We start from the raw sequence: 24,765 nt of genomic DNA on the forward strand, positions 1-24,765 counted from the left end.
ATATTTAACATTTTTCTACTGGGGCCTGTGTATTATAAAATGGAGTTGCAGAAACTTATAGCTAAGTTATTTTATATTGTATGTATACCCAGAACAAGAACAAAAAGTAGTGCATTAACGAAGTACAGTCAGGACACTGTTGTAATAGGAGTTTCTCTTATATGACAGACTCTGTTACCTTCAGTTGCTATTTCAGGATGAACACAGTTTTATGGATTTTGGCTAAATCATTTGGTATGTGGGTAAAGTACTGTTCACCATGTTGCATGGGATTCATCTTAGACAAACACTGGAACTAAAAGTGAGGAGAGTGCTCTAAGCTGTTCTTCCAAATCTCCCCATTGGCAGCAGGCAGAGGTGGGCTCTTCAGAAGGAGAGTCTTGCCCAGGTAACATAGGAGTGGGATTCAATTTCAGTTTAAGGCATCTAAATTCACTTGACATACAAGCGTGTGTATAAGAGGCAGACATCTAAGAACTGACTATAGTGGACATCTAACCAACATTGTCAGTGGGAATCAGATACTTTTAAGATGGCCAGCGTAATTGATCTGTAGGTTCTGCTGACAGCATTGATTAGATTTCTGTCAGGTTTAATGGGAGTGTGGACACTTAGCACACATCCAGATAACTGCAGGTGAACGTCTGATTTAGATGCCTTCATCTCAAAACGAATGCCAATTAATTTGATTCCATAACTACAGGTGTCCAGTGCAATTCAGGATGTCCAAGTTATGTGTGACACTCACAGGGTTTAGCAGATCTAATGCAGGACACTCATAGAATCACAGAATCATAGAATCGCAAGGTTGGAAACGACCTGCAAGATCATCTAGTCCATTCGTCCTCCCATCACCACTGCCACCACAAGCACCAAACCACATCTCGCAGCTCCTCATCCAGACGCCTCTTGAACACTGCCAGGGATGGCGACTCTACCACCTCCCTGGGCAGCCACTTCAGTACCTGACCACTCTCTGAGAGAAATAGTTTTTCCTTGTGTCTAACCTAAACCTCCTCTGGTACAACTCGCAGTCATTTCCTTGGGTCTTGTTTGCTGTCTGGGAGAAGAGGTCAAACCCCTCCTCATCACAACCTCCCTTCAGGTAGTTATAGAGAGCAATGAGGTCTCCCCTGAACCTCCTCTTCTCCAGACTGAACAATCCTCAGCCGCTTCTCATAAGACTTGTGCTCCAGTCTCCTCACCAGTTTCATTGCCCTTCTCTGGACACGCTCCAGGGCCTCAATGTCTTTCTTGTAGTGAGGGGCCCAAAACTGAACACAGCACTCGAGGTGCGGCCTCACCAGAGCTGAGTACAGGGGGGTGATCACCTCCCTGCTCCTGCTGGCCACACTATTTCTAATGCAGGCCAGGATGCTGTTGGCTCTCTTGGCCACCTGGGCACACTGTTGGCTCATGTTCAGCTGAGATCAATCAACACCCCCAGGTCCCTTTCCTCTTCCACACTCATCTCCTATAAGCCTATAGTGCTGCATGGGGTTGTTGTAGCCAAAGCGCAGGATCCGACACTTGGCCTAGTTGAACCTCATCCCATTCACCTCTGCCCAGCGATCCAGCTTATCTAGATCCCTCTGAGGGACTTCCCTGCCCTCAGGCAGATCAACACCACCTCCCAACTTGGTGCCATCTGCAAACTTACTGAGGGTACACTCAATCCCTTCATCTACGTCATAAATAAAGATATTAAAAAAGATGGGGGACATCACTCCACCACTCGTAGAGGGTTGCCAGCTGGACTTAGCTCCATTAGCCACTACCTGCTGGGCACAGCCCTCTAGCCAGTTCCTTATCCAAAGAAAAGTATACCTGTCCAGGCCATGGGCAGCCTGTTTCCCCAGAAGAAACCTGTGAGGGACCGTGTCAAAGGCTTTGCTGAAGTCTAGGTAGACTACATCAACACCTTTCCCTCATCTATCATGCTGGTCACCCAGCCGTAGAAGGAGGTGAGGTTGGTCAGGCACGACTTGCCTTTCACGAACCCATGCTGGCTGTGTCTGATCCCCTGGACACCACGCACAAGCCGTGTGATCTCTCCCAAGATGATTTGCTCCATAACTTTCCCTGGTACCGAGGTCAGGCTAACAGGCCTGTAGTTCCCCAGATTCTCCTTACAGCCCTCCTTGTAGATGGGAGTCACATCTGCAAGCCTCCAGTCCTCTGGGACCTCTCCAGATAACCAGGAGTGCTGGTAGATGGCTGCAAGTGGATGCTAGGATAAAGCCCGTCCGGTCCCATGGACTTGTGACAGTCCAGATAGAGGAGGAGCTCTCTTACTGTCTCCATCTGAATCATTGGGGGTGAAGGGTCCTAGGGTAATCATTCTGGATTGGCAGCTGGAGATAATGCATGAAATTTACAGGGTGTTTCAAATGGAACTATATATTTATAGTCTAGAATTTGTATCGAACCATTGCTTATGATCTACATTCCTGGCCACTTTCACAGTCAATAGACAGATGGATCGTTATTGAAGAGGAGTTTTTTAGAATGTTTGAGTTCAATAGATATAATTAACACAGTCTAACAAGTATCCCACCAAATAATAAGTGAAGTTCTGATTGCAATTTCACTGTATCAGATATTTGCTTCGAAGGGGCATTAAACATTGTTTTTCACAGTTCTTGTTGGACTGAGAAAAAGAGATGTGAAAATCAAACCAAGAATTTGCAATTTGATGGACATTACAAGACATGGGACTTATTTAGTAATTAAGCTAGGACAAACTCAGAGACTCTAATTGGAAATAAGTGTGAGAAAGGTTCACAGGATTTGGTCCAGAGGGAAAGGTAATGAGATGACTAGCTTCATTTATTCAGTACCTGGTTCAGTACCTGGTGTTCCTACAATAGGAGATGTGAAGTGACTTCTTTCCTCATTAACGCTACTGAAACCTCAGTGGAGTCAAGCAGGAAGCACACAATTTGTTGCTACACTTGTTATTATTTCTACCTTGGCAGGCTACTGTTTGTCACTAAAAGCAATACCCAGGATACACTAAGTACTGGCATGTAGGACCCAGGGAATAACATGTCCAAGAAAGGAAAAGTTGAGTTCTGCTAATCCATACATTTAACACAATGAGTATTTTTACAGAGGAAGGGTCATTCAGTTGTTTGGTTCATTCAGTTCAAAATCCAAGTTTCCACTCAGCAAAATACTCCGAATTCACAACATGTTGCTAAAACTAGTTTATATGATTTTATATAACGTGACCAGGAATTGGTCTCAGTGATGATTATGGCTCCCTTCCAACTCAGGATATTCTATGATTTTATTATATTGTCCTTCATTAAAAAAAAAAGGAAAATGGGGATGAGAAAGGACAAGCCACCCTATCCCTTTGCTCAACTATTGTAGGTATCGTGGCATGGCATAAAACTCAGGTTCTTGGTACACTGGCCTTCTGCCATGTCATTTGCTGGCTGACTGTGCATCTCAGCATCTTTGCAGACTCATGGCTTCATCTTCAAACCCTGTGAGTAATGCCCAGTGGGTTAAATCTGCTCTTGAATAGGAGAAAGGCATTGAAGCAGAAGGTGTTCATAAACCTTGCATGGGGCGCTGGAGTACTGAATGCCAAAGAACTATCTGAAAACCACTGTGGCCTGCATCAGGCCTCAACCTACCTACCTACCACAGATGCTAAAAGAAATCAAAGCAAGGCCAAGGCAGGATTCCACTGAAAGATGCAAGCATTTGGTCTCCATCTCTCAGGGATAAGGTGAAATAAACTTTCTGGATAAGGGGAAACAACCCTTCCAGCTAAGTGTGTGTTTGGAAGAGAGGGCTATTGGCAAAAGTCTGAAAAATGGGGAAGCAAAGGGGGAATGTTTCTTTTTAGAATAGTAGGTAGGGGAATAGAAAAAGACATAGAGGCTTAATATTGTTCAATTTGCTCAGAGTAGGCAAAAGAAGCAGAAAAAAGAACTGGATGACGTTCTCTCAAGCTCATACCTGGATTTCAGGAACAATAGGACCCTTCTCGGAGCAGGAACTCGCAAAAGCCGTCAGCGGAGATGGTGAGACCACAGGGTTGGGTCGAGCAAAGTTACTGAGATCGCAGCTCGGGATCTCATTCTCTTCGTGTCTCATGACGATGGTCTCCATGACAAAGAAGCGATCCCATGGCAACCACAGCGTGTGCTCCTGGGTGATGAAGGGAGCCCGTTCAAAGTGCAGGATAATGGAGATCCCGCCGATGGTAACGAGATCAAAGCTGTTATAAGAGATGGAAGGCAAAGTTAGTGTAAGCAACATCCTGAAAGAAAACACGATTGAAGGAGAAAAACAATCGTCCTTCTAGGCCACAGAAATACCATCACCCACATTTTACAAATACCGAATCTACAGCTTGAAGAAGCTTTTGTTGGGTAGGAGCAAGTAGCAGAGGCAGGAGAACTAACCTGGCATCTTTTTGTGTTGTTCCCTTGTGAATAAAAACATCCCTATCTCTTTTTTTTTCAGACAAATGTTTATCTTTGTTATTGGTTTTCTAGTGTTATTTGACCATATATACTCATTAACTTTTTTCTTGGAGTATTTGTCAGCCACAGTCGCAGATTGGATCCATTTGCACGATGAAATAAACTATTTGGAAAGTAGTTTCTTTGACATGCCAGCACATAAATTGTCTTGGCATCCACTGCTAACCTGACTAATACCTAATGCAACCCAGGGAACATGTGGAGCCCAGTCATGGACTGCACTGTACTAGGCACAAGGAAGAAATAGAGACTAGAAGGCTGTCCCTGTGCTCAGTACTCAGCACTCATACTCACTCATATCCTTTTTGACTCTTAATCGTTTAGGGCAGGGTAGATAAACCACTGCCTGTGGTCCAACTACAGTCTGCAACTTCATCCTATGCTACCCCCAGCTAAGTGGCTTTTCTGTATGAGTCAGTGTTGGAGAACATCATGTTGGGTGAGCAGACAGCCTGCCAGAGCTGTCTGAACGGATGTTATCTCAACAAAGGAAATATTCTTCCTCTTGATGTAAAGATGTTGGGATGGAGTTTTTTAAGTTGTTTTCTATTTCCTTTGTGCTATACTTAAAATTCATGCCTTGCCAGAGGACGATTTAGTGGAGCACCACAGGATATATCTATTATGTATATACTCAAACAAGAGGTATGACTGAGAAAGGGATCAGCATGATTTAAAGACCTTCTGGTTTTGCTTCTCTGTTTTGTTTTTGTTGTTTGTTTGTTCTCCCTAGTTATGTATTCAGACACAGAAGGTTTTCTAGTTCTTTCTTCCATCGTTCTCACTTGAGGTGCTTGGTGCTGGTATCTGATGGTCTCATACAGAACTGCTTGAAGCTTGGGGGGGCCTTCCCATCTTCAGTGGAAACGCTCAAGTGCTTCAGAGCTGTGTGTTGAAGCACTTTTCTGTGCACGAGGACCAGGTCCATAAGCACTCTGACAGCCCAAAGCCAGCACCTCGTAATTGCAAGATGATAAAGTAGGTGAAAAAAGTCCCTAAAATTATCATTTTTAATTAATCATGAGGCTTTTGGGTCTGCTGCAAAAACCTCAGAGTAGCAACAAAGGATGCACTGTCCATTTTTTTCTGATAGACAATAGATTGAGGTGCCACTTAGTAAACACAGACGTGAAAAGACTGAGTTATTCAGGAAAGAACACTAAATTGAGTCCATAGGAGGGAGTGAAAAGCATTTTAGAAACCTGAAGACATGTTTATTCTACCACTCAAGTGGGGACATCCGCTTCCCAGCCCGATGGAGCTTGGATTGTAGAGCCTAACATGCAACTTGCAGCTCCTTGCCAGCAAAGCTGCACAGCATTTCTGCTTTGATGAGAGCATTTTTAACAGTCAGTTAGCATCTGGCAAGCCTTTCAGCTACGAGGTTGCAACTCTTGCTGGGTGAATCTGGACACTAAAAGGGGCAACAGGAGGGAAGAAACAAGCATTACAAATGATGCCCATTTTTTTTTCGGCAAGTGGGAAAGTGTTTTTATTTGGAAACTCCTCCTCTTTGTGAGTGATTCTTGGCTCCAACCAAGCCTTGGTCAGGGGTGGGGTAACGTGTTCAGGGACACAGCCTTGCCTCCTTGCATACGTGAAACAGCATGCAGAAGGTGCTGCCTCCATGTTAGACTCCAGCAGCTGTGAAAACACAGAGATGCAGAGAACACAGGACTGCTGCTCACGAGCTGTTTCTTCCCAGAGTCACAGGGTGCAGCTCTGAAGCTCCCCTGACGAACTGAACAAGATTATAGCTAAAACCAAACAGAAAATCCTAAACTGAAAACACACTCATCCCGGCTTCCCTTAGTGAAATTAAATTTAACAGGAAAGAAAGCTGTCTTGGGATTGAAAGAATGAGATATTTTTGATTTTGGTTTTGTTCCTGAACTCTGATGTCTTCTTTATCACTTAAAAAAAATCGCACTTATTGTACAGTCATATTGTTCCATTTTCCTTAAAAGGCTCTGGAGAGGAAGGCCAAAGGCTGAAATTCTCTATTTACCCACAAAGCAGGCTCAACAAAATCCCAACCCAAAAGCACAGAAAAGTGTAACCCTTTCTCATCTCTGCTCTGGAAGGTCCATGTCTTGAACATTATATGAGAGCCATTGACAGAGTTGCTGAACGTGACAGTGGCAAAGTCGTGCTGAAATCCTTCCTGTCATTTTATTAACACCATGCCAACAACCACGTGATGACTCATAGACTTTACAAGCTACACATTTGATCAAATTTAAGGTTCCATTTGAAAGTATGGCTTATGGATTGGCAATGCATGCAGCCTGTTATTGCAGATCAGGGGAAACTGCATTTTGCTTAAAAACATCAACTTCTTAAAACACAGTGACTCAATCACGTGAAAACTGCACTGTGGAAAAGCTGATGAGAAGAGAGCTCTATTTAGAAAGAATTCTGAAAGCAATCAAAATACATAATAGAAACAGTAATAGCAATAATTCTCTATTTGATTTTGAAAGTGCTTTACAAATAGTATTTAATAAATGATGTTCCAACCAGTAAGGAAGGCAAATAAATGTTATCTTCCTTTTACAGGCTGGTTGGCTGGCCCAGCAAGGCTCAGGGACGCATCTCATGCTACCTGCTAAATTGGGAACAAGACTAAGAGTAGAAATAAAGGATGTCTAACACTATTTGCTGCCCTGATAATTTTAGTCTGAATGCTCTTGAACATTTTAAGGTAATTTTTAGAAGACCTCGCTACTGAGGAAGCTATTGGATTCAGAATCATAGTAACACAGAATGGTAGGTGTTGGAAGGGAGCTTTGGAGATCACCTAGTGCACCCCCTGCTAAAGCAGGTTCCCTGGAGCAGGTTACACAGGAAAGCATCCAGGCAGATTCTGAACATATTCAGGGAAGGAGACTCCACCGCCTCTGAGTGCAGCCTGTTCCAGCCTCTGTCACTCTGAAAGGAAAGAAGTTTCTCCTCATGTTCATACAGAATGTGCTGTGTTTCAGTCTGTGCTCAATGCCCCTTGTTCTGCTGTTGGGCATTGCTGTAAAGAGCCTGGCCCCATTCACCCTGCCAGAGGTTGGGAAGGACATGGTGTGCAAGCCCTGGTCTAACCCTACAGCAGTAACAGAATTATTGCTACAGGAAAGAAATAGTAACACAACTACTGCAAAGGTGCTGGGATAGCACTGCTCACCTATGTGCTCTTGCCCTGTTATGTTTGCTGGCGAGAGATGTGGTTAAAAGCAAGGCCCCTTCTCAAAGCAAAGAGACAGTCCTTTCCTCAAAGTCCTTTCAATCTCAGGGAAATATTACACATAGTAATTGTGTGTTATCTAGGGCAAGGAAACAAGCAGATGGAAGAAGGTTCTGGAAGGTATTATACGTGTTCTAATACATGCAGATTTTGTGCAGGTTTGTTCGGAGCAGTTTGATGCTGAGAGTGCAGTTTCAATCTCACTGTCATGCAAAGTACGTTCAGTGAGTTTGACAGAGACATTCTCAGAATAAATGTGCAAGATTTTTTCCCTTTTGCAGTGATGCCTAAGCTACATGCAATACACAGGCACCAGTTCCAAAGGTGTTTTGTGAAGGAGAGCACTGGTTTTTCACTCTTTACCATCAAGACGTTACTATCACATCATCCAAAAGGTGCAGCATCAATAAGACAACTTAGTCACCATTATTGTTGAAGTAGGTGCAAAACCCCAAGCATGAACAAGGCAGCATTCAGCACATGTTGCTAGCACATGTACCTCTTTTTCATCACAATTCTACCAGCTTCTCTTGCCAAGTCAAACCTTTAACGAAAGTGGTGGATTGGAGGGTGCTAAAATCCATAAATCCTCTCCCAAGTGCTAGTGGTTAGCAATCAGTACATGGAGCATGTGCAGCTGGAACCCTTTATGTTTCATTTTTATGCTTAAAAGAAAGGGAGCCAATTAGCACTGACAGACAAAAGATAAGATGAAAGACTTTCTCAATTTGCAACGGTTTTGTTTTGGTTGAGTGTGATTGCTCAAATATTAAGCACTTGACTGTAACACAACTGTAATCTTAATGACTTCTTCCTAATTATTTTAACATGAATTAGTAAGAATAGAACTGCAGGAGACATCTTTTCTTTATGTACATATGCAGTGCATTTCCTAATTGTTGGCTAATGATTCCAGTCTATATTACAAAGTTAACAGTAATAAAAAACAAGAATGAACAACCAGCAACAACGAAAATGCATCAACATCTTCAAAATGCATCAACAGTAAATGGACCTTTTGAAGTTTTTCTTCAGTGTTGGCAGTATTAGTAGCTCAATCATTGCTTGAATACTGCAAATCCTATAAAGATATCCTACCTGCCGTCTTGTCTGCTGATCGTGTATCCAAAAAGAGGATTGTTGACAAAACTGATGTTGACTCCAACCAGGGGGGTTCCATCCACTGTCATCACCTGGCCTCGAATCACGCATGCGTGTCTGGAGGAAGGAGAGAAATGATAACAGAGTCATTCTTTTGACAAATAGGGGATTTTTCTCTACTTCTGTGGCTAGAAATTCCTGCCAATTAGACAACGCATACACTGACTGAGGCTGGGAAGCATAGGGCCATGCAGTATTCCTTGACAGGTGGCCTGCTGCCCCAGAAAATTTTTCTCAGGAGTTGTATAAGGATATTTGATATCAGGATTGAGGTTCACTTCTCACCTTCTCTCGAAAAATACAACTGCTGCAGCATGTACTACCTCATGAACTATGAGCCTTTGTGGGCTTCACAACATCACTCTGGAATTTGCTCTAACTAAGCTTCAGTGTCTTGACAATACTCCCCTAACCGAGGGCAAAACATGTTGTAATCAAAACAAACAGAAACATAGCAAGTCATGAACAGATACATTTATGGCACAAAAGCTCTCAGAAATGCGAACAATGGGCTTGAAAGCTTTTTTTTCTTCCAGATTCCAAAAAGACCCTTAAGTTACCAGTTGTGAAAAACATAACAGATCACTTTCTGGGTTCAGATAGGTTCCTTACAACAATGCTTGAGGAACTGAGAACTCTAACAAGACAGGATTTTCCTTCCCATCTTCTTCTTTCCAAGTTTGGTAGCTTGCAATATTTTATGGACTACATCTGTTCTGTTTACTCTATGCTCTTTTATCTAAAGATCGTAAGGATCTTTACAAATATTGATTAATCCTGCACGACAGATATTTTACAAAGAGAGGAAATAAAGCAGAGTGCATTTCGTTTGTCCAAGGTCAGTCAGAAAATCTGCAGCAAAGCTAAAGACAGATTTTTCTATGTTCTCATCCCACAGTCTGCTTCCAGACCTCTAAGTCATTATTGTGCTGCAACCTGAAGAGCTTCCTGCAAAGACAAAGCATCACATGTCTATGAGAGTGTCTGAGCCCAATTTTTGGCTGAGGGCAACTATTTTTTTCTGAGCAACAATAGCAAATAGTGGTGTCAGTGTGCTAACATGAGCCGGTGAGTGATTTTCCTAACTGCTGTCCTGGTGGAGAGCTGGGGTTGAAAGGTAATGTTTCTGCAGGCGCAGGACCAGATTTCAGTGAGAGTAAATCATCCCAGCTGCGCTTGCTATCTACTCACTTGAGCTGAGAAATGCCAGTTTACTTCTTCATTCAGGCAAAGGATAATACCTGCAATGTTTTGTAAAGTTGCTTTCATAAACACTTGAAAGATCAAGTTATTTTCTTAGAGTCCATCTAAAAATCTGATACTGTATAATGCAAGGAGACAACATATAATTTCTATTAAGTAAAGGCTGTGTTAGTTGTATTTTCCACAGCACAGCAAACAGACTATTTTTCAGGCAGTCTTAAAACTCCTACTGATGTAAATGGAGAGCTCAAATATTATCAAAAATTCTCGAAGCGTTACCAGAATGTGCCAGCAATCTGAAATGCGACTTGGTTCTTAGGCAATTTTGGAATAGAACACAGGAAAATGAGATAATAGAAGTGATTTTTCTGTCACTGAATTTTCTCTGATATATCATCGCTAGGAGTCATGAAGGAAAAGACCTGAACCCAGCTTGTAGTTAATAATATTTTTCACATTTCTATTGCCTTTCTCATTGAAGGCTCTAACACAACTTCACATACACAAAAAAAAACCTGAAACAATATTCAAGTATGGCAAAGCAAAACATGTGTCACTTCCTACCAGACAGAAAATATAACTTAAAGGATCACAATACACACAGAATATACCTGGGATAATGTCAATACTTAGAATAATCCTGCTGAAGCCTACAGGTCAGCAACCATAGTGCAATTCTGCACAAGTGAGTATGTGTAACCTCACACCTCAGCTAAGAGCAGAAGTCAGGCATTCTCTTCCCAGGTTTTTTCATGATGCCCACCACCCTGCCCCATCTCCATCCATACCCTTTGGAACTATCATCTCCTCTCAGCTTCTTATCCAGAGGCAATATCATCATCCCTGGAGGAACTTAAAGAGATGTGTGGATGTGGTGCTTAAGGACGTGGTTTAGTGGTGGAACTGTAGTGTTGGGTGATGATTGGATTTAATGAACTTTTGGGTATTTTCCAACTGAGATGATTCCGTGATTCTGATACTTTATGAAAGATAATCACTACAGATTTGCTTGAAAACCAAAACCTTCCTTTTGGTTGGGTCTCAGCATTCTGATTTACTGATTGCATATTCAAGTCCACAATGGCACTCTTAATGTTTTAAAATACTTTAGAAGCAAGATCAGAAAACATTTTTGCAAATCCAGAAAGAACACTTCCATTTGTTGTTCCTTCCATCCAAGAGTTAAAAGCAAGGAAAGGAAAACATGCAAAATGTTGCAGGTGTCTCTCCTGCTGTCATACATAAAACAGGTCCAAGCAGTTTCAAACATCTAACTAGTACTGCAAACACATTAGCCTAGATCCTCAGCTTCTGTTAATGGTGGGATGTGCTTTATATCAGCAAGCATCTGGTCTGTTACATATCACAGACAACTATTTCTTCAGTGACAGGGATCAGCACAGTGTGGACAAGCACAGAACTTTGCAGCTCTAACAAATTCATTTGAACTCCCATCTTCCAGCAAGAGACAGGATTCCCATTCCAGCCAATGCTTCGCAGCACATCTGTGTGCTCACTAAGTTGGATGAGGCTAACATCTCTTCTCAGAGAAGCAGCTGCATCCACCAGTCCTCTAGAGGACTACAACAACAGCTTTACTTACGTGCTGTAGGGGAAGATGTTCCCACAGAGGGGATGTCCTTCCCAAACCGCAGTGATAAAAAGAAGCTGGAGCAATATGCACAAATCTGAATTCACTTAAAGGCAGGAGGGATGGGAACTGGAGGAAAACCAAAGTATGATTAGATTCTCAACTCTCCTCTTTCCCTAGGTGATAAAATTTGCCCCGCTTGGGAAAAGCAGTGAGCACAATACGTGGGAAGCAGCTGGCTTCTCTAGTGTCAACGTGTCCTTTCTGGAGGCAAGATCGACTACCCACAATGCGCCAAGCCCCCCAGGAACCTGGTTAATGCTAATTTAGTCAGCCATTTCCTTCAGAAGACCTTGGTCTAAATGCAATTATGCTACAAACAAGTTAAGTGGTACTGCTAAGACGCTCAGCCCGGCTAGGTCTCCCGATATATTTACATAAAATTATTTCTCATGTTAATAGAAGAGATTTATTCCATCAGTTTAGGTCTGCCAGTTCAGAGTGTTTTCTACAGTCGAGCTAAATGAAATTTCTCATAGCTGGAGTCTTGGCTTCCCATTGAAATAGCAAAAGTTTCTATCTCCTGCCTCTGGTTTTTGTTTGTCTTGTTTTTACTTGTTTCCTTCAGTACTTTCACATGAGGCTGTACAGATTTTTGTTTTGCAATGAACAGTACTCCGTCTGTTTTCTATTTTTAAATCAGACCTTCCCAATTTATTTTATTTTATTTTGTCCTTAAAAACATCTCGGAAACCCCAACACATGTTCAAATTGCTATTTCAGGTGGCATACTGCACAATTTTATACCACTGCCCTCTGAAGTCCAGATTCAAGTCCTTCTTTATGCTTTAGAAAAGTTAAGCCTTCCTGGTAAGAGCTGGGACACAGAAGCAAAGTAGACAGAGCTGCACTGATACCTTTACATTCCCATTGGTAAAGTTCCATAGGCTGCTTTACTTTTCTACAAAATCCGAACAGACCTAAAGAGTTTTAGAACAGAAGCCAGAAAAGAAAATCCCCAAAAGCCATTTCACAGATTCTTATTAAGGATTTGTCTTTAATACTGACTCTGACCCAGTGTCTCATAACTTAAACGTTGGCCCTTCCAACACTTCTTATTCATAGATGTTTTCTGCTGACACTGCTTGGCACTGACAAAAATACTGCTTTTGCTGAGCATTTTTTCATTGTGGAAAGAAAATTCTACACATCTTAAATCTTTCTTTTTCTCTTTTTCTTTCGTTCTTTTTTTTTTTTTTTTTTTTTTTTTTTTTTGCTGGCAGAAATGTATATTCTTTCCTTGACTGAGAATAGGTGCCAAGGGGAAATCTCACCCCCAATGAATTTCCGTAGTGCCTTGAAATATTTCCTCCAGAACTCTCTGTGCCTTCTCCCTCAAAGATTTCAGATGTATGGAGATAGTTATCTGACCACTTAGCCAGCTTCAGCCAAGTTACTCATAGTAAGTATTTTAATTTGCTGTCATAAATCTCTTCATCTCTTTGATCTTATCTACCACTTCACATTTTACTGGGATAGATATGCTGGGAACCTTCAGGAGAGCATCACGGAGTGAAAATCTAGGAATTTATTTCTTAGAATGACGGAATCATAGAATGGTTTGAGTTGGAAGGGACCTTAAAGCCCATCCACTTCCAACCCCTGCCATGGGCTGGTTGCCCCCACCAGCTCAGGCTGCCCAGGGCCAAATCCAGCCTGGCCTTGGACACCTCCAGGGATGGGGCACCCACAGCTCTCTGGGCAGCAGTGCCAGGGCCTCAGCACCCTTGCTGGTAAGAGCTTTACTATTGAAATTAGTCAGTCTTACCTCTATTTCCTTCTCTGTTACAGACCTGTGCAACAGAGGACACATCAGATTGTCTGTGTGTGTTCTAGCATTCCTGCAAAATCAGTACTGAGGAACATCTCCTTCAGGGGACATGAAAAGGCTAATTGTAGCAATCTGCTATTTGCTTGCATAGGGATTTTAACAGTCTCAAGGTACTTCATCTGTGACATTCTGGGAAATGTAACCAATAAATATAGATTATTGCAGTTGTATGTTAGAAACACAAGCTGGTGGCTTTAGCTATCGTTACTTTTTTGTTTGATAAGAACACAAGGATGCAGCAAAATACACCTTGGCCATGTTGGGTTGGATGCACCTGTCTCATGTGAAACAACCTCAGAGCTGTCTGGTCCTGGACAGGCAAAAAAATTGGTAGGATGCCAGATAGAAGCTAAGGGCATCATGATCAAACACATGGCCACACAGAGAATGCCTGAGCTGACAGATGAAGGGCAAAAGAAGAAAAGAAAACTGCAGAACATACAGATCTTCAAGTTTATTGCTTGTGGCAGTATCCCCTTCAAAAGCTGTCTGTGAAAAAAGCTCTGTCTGGAAATAAAGCTCTGCCCACTTGTTTCTTAACTGTGCTGAAACATCTCTTGATAGGCTTTTCTTGAACTGAGTTAATTCCTTTCTAGGTTCTTCAGTTTAGCTGTAGGAAAAGCTTAAATTGGCAACTCCTCTGCTTATCTAGATGTCTTCTGAATTAAGAAGCTAGGATTTGAAAAAAGAAGATTTATCAGGATCAGTAAAAGATCCTGATAACGGGGTGTTTTGTTAGAGAAGAAAGGTATGCTCATATGAAAAAAATATAATTAAATTGAAAAGTAGCCATCCAGAAAGACTCTATCACCCCCATGGATAGCACAAGTGAGTTTCTGAAAGGCTTTGGCACATGTGGGGCAGTGAGGATAGAAATTGTGAATTATATTCAGCAGAAAACTTTGCCAATAAGGAGAGCACCAGAATGTCAATCTGACACAGGACTGAATGTGTTGATATTCAACCAAGTCCCAGCCAGGGATCTGCTAAAGTGGCTCTGGCAGACGTGGTTTGCAGCAGATCCTGTCACTCAACCTTGCAAGAAGCCCAGGAGAGCTGGGAGAAAAACACTGGATAATGAAGAGCAAAGTTTAGGAGAGCTCTGACCAGGCTCAGTAAAATAAAGTCAACGTTATGTTGTTTGCAGCAAGATAGAGGATCTGCTCTGTTTGTTCAACCTGCTCAATTAAGCTCTTTATAAGGTCCCAACACTGAAGGGTTAGGAGATGTTGATGGCTCCTTATGTGGGTAAGGACTTTAATTGCTGGCCTTTTTCAGGAAACCCTCAGCTCTCTCTCAGATATTCTACAAAACAAACAGTACAGACAGCTGAACAAAATGTTCCAACGAAAACATTGCTTAAATTGCCTGAAGAAGGGCAGGAGAAAAAGAAATGTGAGGTTTATATGATCATGGCTAAAGAAGGTGGTATTCCAAGTACAGGAGGAAAGCACTCATTAATCGAGATTTTACAATAACACCTTCAGAAGCAGATTTGAGCATCTTCGTCTCATTAGATGAAGTTTAACCTGGCAGTATCAAGACAGGGGTCTTCTTCATCTGTTTTTTGATGACCTGTGACTGCTGTCCAGTTTCTCCAGCTCCTCACTGTGTGCATCTGCCCCTGTTCTGCTCTGTGAATAACTGGCTCTCAGAAATCTGCAGAACCATCTCAGTTGGCAGTACTGGTGACGGAGTTCTGGATGATCCAAAGGGAGAAGAACACTCTTTTCTTGCATGACAGTTAGTAACCAAAAACAGCATCATTTTTGGAAAGAGTTGAACACCTATCCCTTCTAGAAAACACAATTAAATGATCACTGCTCTCAAAACAATTCCCTAATGGCTCAGTCTCTAAAGGCTCAGGTCTCCACGGTTTTGAAAACTTCTCCCAATATTTGAGCCTTACTGCCACATTTGTGTGCCTTATTCCTCAAGGGATGGAAGGAGGAAGATGAAGGCAGAGTCTGCCTCTCCAATCAGCCAAGCAATGTGGTCACTGCTGGACAGAAATGCCACTTGTGCCATCCAAAACATCTTGGGTCTCTGTGCCTCACTGACGCACTAGTTCTGCATCCCCAGATTTTGCAGTTGAGGTGTAATGGAAAGATGGGAGGACAAAAGAATCAGGGAAGATGTTCAGCAAGGAGGAAATGAAGAGGAAAAGACATTAATGCTGGTCTATGAAATTATTAAGCCGGCTCCAACTATAACTATGGAAGTGAAAGTATTTTAGAAAAGCTTTTTTTTAGGAAATACAATGCCTATAAAGTTGGGCTGTGCTTTACTGCAAAGTTTCAGTGCAAAATCCCTTTATTCAGTGTGTGGTTGGCTAAGAAGTGCTTTAAGATCTGGTTTCTTTCTTTCACTTCAATAAGACCAAAGAAATGCAGCCCTACAAGGAAACAAAACCACGTTCTCATTTTGTTAGATCTGTAAAATCCACTTCAGGTTCAATAGCTCATGAGATGCTAGATAATTTTTGCACCTAATGCTGAATTATGCTCATTTCAAAATTTTTTCAGAACTGATCCTATAATCATTATTTCTATGAGAGGTAAAGACTTTATAGAGCAATAACTTTCAGAGATGAATAATGTATTTGTGTCAAGTCATCACACACACAAAAAAATCTCTGCAGATCTTGCTAGTTCTGTGTTATAGTATTTTATGGTTGGTATTTATGTTATAAGCTATGGCCACCTATTCAGCTCTGCAGAAGACCCAGAGTAAATGCCATACCTCCCACTGAATTGAAGGCACAGTGAAAGCAAAACTGAACAGGGCAGAAGAAATACATTATTGCCAGGTAATGATAAGATGAGCTCTCGTTTTGATGATCACAGGGAAAGCTCTTTAACTACACACAGCCCTTCTGATAGCTTTGTGGTGATCCAAAGGAATTAGGGGAAAAAAATGATACAATAAAATAGAAAAGATTTTATGATTGGGGTTTTAAAACCAATTTTTTATATACGAGGTTTTAACAAATTTAACAAGCAAATGTCACGCTCAAAGGACACAGTTTTCCTGACAAATGGAAATGGTTGACAACCTCAGTAGGACTCAGCTGTTTGCATCCAATAGCTCCAGGCTGCTGCCCAGCACTGATCTGGTGTGGCAGAGCATCACCCCAGCAGTGCAAAGCCAACGGGATCAGCTCGTCCTGTGCAGCTTGAGGCAGGAAAACAGATTTTGTTCTGAGGAGGATGAGGGTGCCCCAGCGGTCCTGTTTGCACATGGATTACCAAACTTGTGTAGAAGCAAGGCAGCAAGCAGCTTGGGGCGGAAAGCTCCAACTTTTTGAAGGATAAATGGGTCCAAGTGCCATGTGAGAGTCATTACAACCATGAGTTGATATTTTCTTTGGAGGAGACATAATGAAATAATCAAATCATTCCATCGAACAGGATACGCTATTTCTAGTGATGTTATCAAATTGAATGGAGCTACCGACTCAGCTCAGGGCTATCACGCCAGTATGTCTATTAAGGAGCAATACAAAACAGTGGGTGTGTGGGCTGCTTGTTTCAAGGGACCATATCTTGGATATGGAATAAATATTAATCAAATGTCTATGTGCCAGATCCAAGAGAATACATCGGCATCTACAGAGTGGTTTAGACTCCAAAACCCAAATATGCACAACAGGAACTTCATGATCCGGGAGGTACTTAACTCACTAGGAAAGTTTTGCTTTTCTGCTTGGGAATTTTGAAGGCTCGAGCTCTGTTTGCTTCACACCCCAAAAGCTCCCAGGTCCACTGACATTACGAGAGCTTCAAAGTCTCGCAGGCTCCAGACACGGCTCATCCAGGTGGGTCTCCCAAGGTGATGGACATAGGAACCATGAGCTTCCATCTACATGTCAAAGGCCAGGACTCTCAAATTAAGTGTGGCAGTTGGGTCTGCCCTTATCTCCGCTTCTTCTCTTCATATTTTCCATTTCCAATCTGTTTTCTTGGCTATATATGTGGCATGCTGTTTTATCCTTCATATAATGCCAGTATTTGTTTATATATTCTTTTGGTTTTAAACATTTGTTTTCCCACTGAGAGGAGAAATCAATAGTTTAATGTATACTAACAGAGAAAAGATGAATTCATAATTCGTCAAGTATGACTTTTTCTTGTAGAAGTTCCTAGCAAATCCAGTATAAGAGCACTTGGTAATAAATACTCAATAATTTTTAGTATTTGTTAAAAGCTGAATCTCAGCTTCTCTAATGACTGTACACAGAATTTCCTTTCACTGCCACCTGTGAAAGGGGGACATAATGACATTATGATAGTGCTATGTTATGAGGAGAAACATGAAAAATCGTAGGAACTTTTATTTCACAGAATCCTGGGGGTACAAATGCCACAAAATGGAAGTAGGTAGCTGCATATTATGCATTAATTCTTTACATGGAAATAATGTCAGGTTGAACTCAAAATCACTGTGAGCCGAAATAATGCTATGGTCTATAATTTAAAATGAAAAGAGAAAGGCAAACATTAAAAGACACACACACATACATATATGCTCTGTACACTGAAAAAAAATAAGTTTTACAAGTATGCTTTCCTGCATGTGAGAGCAATTTCTAAAATAATAACTGTTAAGTCTTTTGAAAATTCCTCATTATTCTATATTTCAAAAAGCTGTGATCTGTCACTTATAAGTAGTTCATTTAAGCAGAAAGATGCAAAAATAGAAGGATGCCCTTGGAAGACAGTGAAGCTGAGATGATTTGAAGAGGTGTTGTGTTAGCTTGGTTTAAAATACAGAAAAATATGATCCTATTCTCACAGCCAGGTACAGGAACATAGGTACCATCCCTTGCCTTGAACACTCGCTCCCTTTCCAGGTGAGTCAGCAAGGCACATTGTCCACGTGGAGGCACAAGGAGATGGAGGGAATGTGCAGATTTCATTTCGCCCAGAAACTTTAACCATGAAAACTTACTATGTTTTCTACTTAAACAATTGATCTAAGGGCAATAAGAGGCTGCTCTTGCAGTTGGTATCAGATCCTGCTCGGTTCATAACGCAGCAGGCCACTTCTAGCTGCCCATTTAATTGACATGGGTTAATATGTCTGGCAGCAAATAGATACGCACAAAACATGCCAACAATAAGGGGTACAAACCACATTTTCTTAAAAAATCACCTGGTTTTTATTTGCAAACATACTTTACGAAAAAAAAAACCCACGCCATTTCTGCGTATGGTTTTCTGAGATAACTTAATCCTGTGCTGACGCTCAGTTTAAAGAGCTCCACGCTCAGGACTTCAGCCTGTTCTTGCAATTTTCTGACACTGCCCCTCAAGAGAGAACAAAGATATCAGGTGTCCTACTTGAAAGTCAACAACTTGACACCACCGCGTCTTGCGCTGCTCCTTATAGTGATGGACAACTAAGAATGGCTTAAAAACAAAAAGCAAACAGCAAGAGTAAGTGGTTTCCAAATCGATACGCAAACGATCAAGTAGCAGAAGAGCACTTGTTATCTGTTCATCAAAATGATGTGAAAAGACATTCTGTGCATTCAGAATTTAATTTAGCTCCTTGCTTTATCATCATAAACACTCATTTCAATATGGGCAATGATTATTTTTTTCTTCCCAAACATGAATAATATATAATTGCTGGTATTTTGGACGAGATCAGGTCTTTACCTTTATCCATCTGGGTAATTTATCATTGTCTTCCTTTTTCCTTGCAATGGTGAGAGAGCTTGTCAAGTCAGCTTGTTCTTAAAAAGCTGGAGTGTAATTCAATAATAAATTCACTCAAAGGCTAGCTGTCATGAGGCATTCACTTATTTGTATCCATTAGGCGATCTGCACGGCTGTTCTCTCTAAAGGATAGCTAAGCTGCATCTCTGAAGTTTGGGAAAGACACTGCATATGTATTCAGTCATCTTCACTCTGCTGCCTTTCCTGCATAGGCCATACAGGAATGTAAATGGGATGTGGTGTTAACACCTCCTTTCTAGCTAGTATGGTTTGAAATCTCTGATCTGAAAGATGTCATTCATGTCTGAATGACAACAGCCATGTGGCAGTCAGGAGATCCTCCAGTCACCTCTGCTTATGGGACTGCCTACAGCAAGTGGCATGGATCGAACTCCAGCCATGAAGGCACCTGGACGGAAGTGGGATATCACATGCTCAGCAATCACAGAATCAAAGAACCACAGAATCACAGAATGGCTTAGGTTAGAAGGCCTGTAATGATCAGTGAGCTCTAACCCTTGCTGTGGGCTGGTTGCCCCCCATCAGCTCAGCTGTCCAGGGCCCCATCCAGTCTGGCTTTGGGCACTGCAGGGATGGGGCACCACAGCTTTATGGGCAGCGTATTGTCTTGATCTGCACCAAGGAGAAGACTTCATGAATCACAGTGGCAGCAATGGAATAACCCAAAAATGTAATGTCATTTTTAGCAGCTCAACAGACCAAGAAACCCAGACTGTGTGCTGCAGTGCTTTCTCATGGGAAAATACACCTTTTATTGGAGTCTTCTGCTGTTATCTGCAACTGTTCTTGTGATGAGTCAGATTTTTAACTTGAAAGGTGCAGGACAATTACAGTCTAAGGTGGTGAGTCTGTAGAGCATATTTAGCAATATACACCCTATGTTCATATTTTAAGAATGGCAATCTTAACAATCATCACTATCTCTATGTAATTCTTTGCATTAAATGGAACAAGGAGCTCCATTTATTAGTTCCACTGTAGTTAATGAAAAGTAATCATTAAAATCCTTCCTAATGATTTGAATCTCTGCATTCCTTCACTCTAGAAATCTATATGCCAGATAAACATTATTGCTAGCAGGTGCTCCTTCTGAATCCTGAATATTTAACACAATGTTTACAGAAGGAAAGTAATTCCTTTCTACATAGAGATCTACTATTAGTTCTATGAAACACACGTACCTCCATTAGGAATTTATGTGGCCCTAAGTGACACTGTTTCTGGTTCTCTGCTGGCACTCCCAGAAGCAAATTCAATGTAGAATGAGAAATTCTCATTTCTTCCCCTAACCTCTGTGTGCTGCTGAATGCCAGCAGCCTTTAAAGAGAAGCTGCAAATTGGTATTACGCATGCATGTTGATTCCTACAGTTCTTTATCTGTTCAGAAAATATTGTTAAACCCAATATACATGCTGCTGAAATACTCTAGTTATCAAACAAGGCAGTTACACGTGGCCCTGGTACCACAGTCCACTGTGGAAAGACTTCCAACAGTGCATTCAACTGATGAACTACAACCCTAAATATATCAAAAAATGAAACTGTGAGTACAATTTTGTATTCCATGACCTGATTTTAGAGCAACGAATTACAACAACTGACAACAGAGAATTCACTGTTCCAGCATTTAGTCCAGAGCCTAGGCTGCTTAGTACCCAGAATGTGCAAACTTGAGAATGCTGGCAACGGAAAACTGTTTGCTACAGAATGACTGTTTGGCCTTAATCTGAATCATTGCCATAAGCTTTCATGGAGGGCTTGGCAGCAAGACAAATCAGAAACTATCACATTAGGCCAGTTCTCCCACACTGGCATGCCTTCAAGTGGTTCATATCTGAGGTCAGGCTGTAGACCACTGAAGGTGTCAATATGTGGGAGGTGATACCCATGGGGGGTGATACCCACTGGATGCTGGCAATGTCCCTTCTTCAAAGAGCATTTGGTTACACCCAAAGGGCCTGAGAGGCCTGCTGAGATGCAAGTACTCAAATAACTACTTGCAGGAACACGAGGATTGTGAAGCTTCAGTGCCAAGCTATTCACTGCTGTGCGTGGGAAAGCTGACAGTAAGCAGTTAATGATGGGGTGGAATTCAGTGGAGTTCAAATGTAAGTGTTGAGAACCACCTCGTGGCTCAGGGTCACTACTTCTGAAAGGCAACATTCGGAGTGGACACTGAATGATCTAAGAAGCTGATGCCCCAGGGTATGTATTGTGGCATCCTGCTTCAGGCACATGGTTTTAAAGGGACTGTCTCTCCTGACAGGCATGCCCTTAAACAAATGCCTGAAAAGCAGTCAGAGACATGAGCTACATATGATTTGCCAGTTCCTATCTCTTGATGAGCAATGTAGTGAAAAAGAATGTCTCAGTACTACAATCAGTGTATATCCCACTCGATTGTTTACATCAGAAGTCACTCTAACAGCCCTTCCTGCACTGCAAGATTTTATCTAGGCTTTTGGAAGCCATACCAAAGATTTTAAAGTTTGTGTTAGCTTCCCTCTTTGTTGGCTCTGTCAAACCTGTGTTTAACATTGTAGAAGGCTTGCCATTGCTGTCTACTAAATACTTCTGGAAAGTGCTGAATAAATGGCTTTCATTCCTTGAGATTGGAGAAGGAAGGACGTGTGTAACTCCTGGGAGAGAAGCATCTTTCTTACTGAATAGCCTAAGTTTCCATAGAATCATGGAACATCCTGAATCAGAATATTCTGAGTAGGAAGAGACCCGTAAGGATCATTGATTCCTATTGAAGATGAGCAGACATCCACCAGAATTAGATCACCCCAAAATTATTCACAGGTCTACTTCCCCAAAACCTTTCCTGTGTTCTGCATCTTGCTAATGTTCCCTCTTAAAGCAAGTTGCCATTTCACATCTTACCATGGCTAAGTGGCTCACACTTTTACTGAAGAAAAATGAGAATTCACTTACCCTCCTTCGAAGGGATTGTCTCCTGGGATGATGTGAGTGCTGTCTTTGCCAATCAGGAACTTGATCCGATCGTAGAACGAATGCAAGCTCTGTTGGGAGATGGGTGCTTGTGTCTCCTGGATGATATCTAGGGGGTCCGGGGAGCCCAGGCACAGTGAGTTGACATGGCACAGTGGCTGCAAGCAGCAGTCGGGGTCCATGCAATCCACCAGGCCATCTGCAGAAGGATAAGGAAGACTTTAGAGCAAATGGAACATGAAACATGGCAGAAATCAGGGTGCAAGAGCTCTTTATAATGTACACATAGAGAAACGTGAACGTCATGCTTGCATAGAGCAATGCATTTTCCCTTCAAACTCCAAGAAGAGCATCATTTCCCCTCTTGGTCACTGAGATGATTCCACAATCCTTCAAGTTTTCTGCCGTTTTTTCCTTTCTGTTCATGGATCAATGATTTTCATACACTGTTCCTGTTCCCTCTACAAATAGCAGGTCAACTAAATCACACCAAAGGTAACAGTCCTTCCAGCAGGAGTCAATAGTGGAGAAAGCCATGCTATCTACAATGGCTATAGAGAGATCTACACATCTACCCCACTAGAGATTCTGGCCAGATAAATGAAAAGGCAAAAATTTTGCTGGAAGTGTCCAGTCTCATTTGGCTTTTGTCACGGTTATTTCATGCAGATTCAGAGAACCAGGCAACCTTGAAACTCTCAGGATATAAATACTGTATTTTCACCAACAGTACATTAAAAATAACAACAGTAATACCAGTGGACATACATGAAAGAAGCTTGCCACACGTAGTCCAGCAAAATGAATTTGTACATCTGTCCACTCATCAAACACACAGACAGTATTACCTCCCCTCCCATCACCACAGGAGCATTCCCTAGTTCATTTTAAGATGCCACCTCAGGAGAGGTTTGGTGAGGCATCACATTTAGAAATAAAAGTTGTTAGCATGTAGTAGAGGTGGATTTTGAAAATAGATAAGGGAACTGGATTTTTATTTTCTTTTTTTTTTTTTCTGGGGATTTTTCAAATCGTCAGTTCGAATGAGACAGATAGATAGTGAATGAAAATTGTTACCACGTGATGGCTGTTTAGAGAGCTATGTGAAATCAGTGGTTGGTCTCTGAGTAGTTGCTGGATGTTCTGCATATCAGAGAAACCACCTCTACAGCTAGCATCCTACTGACACCTTTGGTAAGAAATGAATGTGTTTGGAGAGCAAAATTGCCCTGAGGGGGTAGGTTTCTCCTGAAGTGGGATTAGATTTGGAGTTGTCAGGCACTACATGGGCGCTGGGCGACCAGATCCAGTGCCTGATTTAGGGGATGTCAACCCTGCCCACAGCAAAGCGGGTTGGAACAAGATGATCTTTGAGATCCATGCACCCAAGCCATTCTATGATTCTGTGATTGTCAGGATAACGTATTTTCTACGTCAAGGAAACAGTAAAGGAAGACAAACTTGTTTGTCATTATGACAGACTATGAGCTTCAGTTTCATCCCACTTACACTGGTGTGAATTAGAAGCCCTTTGTTATTGGCACTACTTTGAATTTACTGCAATATAAATAGAATGAGAATCTGATCTGTTATTATTTCTGCAGTGCTTATGATGGCTTACATGTCATGCACTGGGATTCTGTTGAATTAGACCTGTCCCATTCTTGGAAGATTTTTGTGCCATAAAACATCACTTGCAACACCATCTCATGTGGCCACCCTCACAAAGAAAAGCAGAAACAAAGCCTGTTGAGTGCTCCCAGAGCTTCCAGTCTACGTGTGGGTCAAAGCGGGAGGAAAACCTGCTCCATGCACACAAGCACATGCCAGTAAGCCATTTCCACAAGTGCTCTGCAGCTGCCATTAAAGACAATGGGAGACTAGCAAAAGTGCTTTCCAAAACCCCATCCATTACCCTTACCTCTGTCTGTTCTGATATCACTACATCTTTATAACTCCTCACAAAATTGCCACAAAAATTTATCAGCTCGGGCACAAAATCTACCCATCTGCCTTCTCTCTTGATGACTAGTGATAATGAAAAAGAACTAATTACATTTTATTTGCCCATTAAAAAAACGACTCGCTGCAGATGATTAGGCCAGGAGGATTCTGGAAGGTCAAATCTCAGATGGAATCTGAGATACCGTTCAAGAACAGAGACCTGCATAGATGTATAACTTGCTTATCCATAGCTACATCCTAGAAAAAAAAGACATGTAAAAGAAAAAAAAAAAACAAGCCAACTGTTACTGCACTGATTATAGTTTTAAGGAAGATACAATATTGTCGTTATCTCCTCCACATTGATTATGTTTTCCACTATAAAGACAATGTAGTGAGAGGATGGCAAACCAGCTGCCCCATACCTCTTCATTACTGTCTTCATTTCAGACGTCAGAAATGCGTTTGGGGACCTGAAGCTGCAAGACAGAAAGCAACTGTCGCCTTTGCAGGAAACAGCAGAGAAATGTTGGAAG

General features: G+C 41.8%; 1 protein-coding gene across 1 annotated transcript in view; it reads right to left on the reverse strand.

The window, feature by feature from the left end:
* Positions 1–24,765, reverse strand: part of TENM4 (teneurin transmembrane protein 4) — a gene marked incomplete at both ends in the record, with an annotated part of 343,507 nt that overhangs the window by 74,059 nt on the left and 244,683 nt on the right. The window contains 3 exon segments of the mRNA XM_079539492.1: positions 3,976–4,237; positions 8,839–8,958; positions 22,268–22,484. Of these exon segments, the coding sequence (XP_079395618.1) occupies positions 3,976–4,237; positions 8,839–8,958; positions 22,268–22,484 (599 nt within the window).

Source organism: Tetrao urogallus (genome assembly GCF_951394365.1).
Source record: "Tetrao urogallus genome assembly, chromosome: 1".
In the NCBI taxonomy this organism is placed as follows: Eukaryota; Metazoa; Chordata; class Aves; order Galliformes; family Phasianidae; genus Tetrao; species Tetrao urogallus.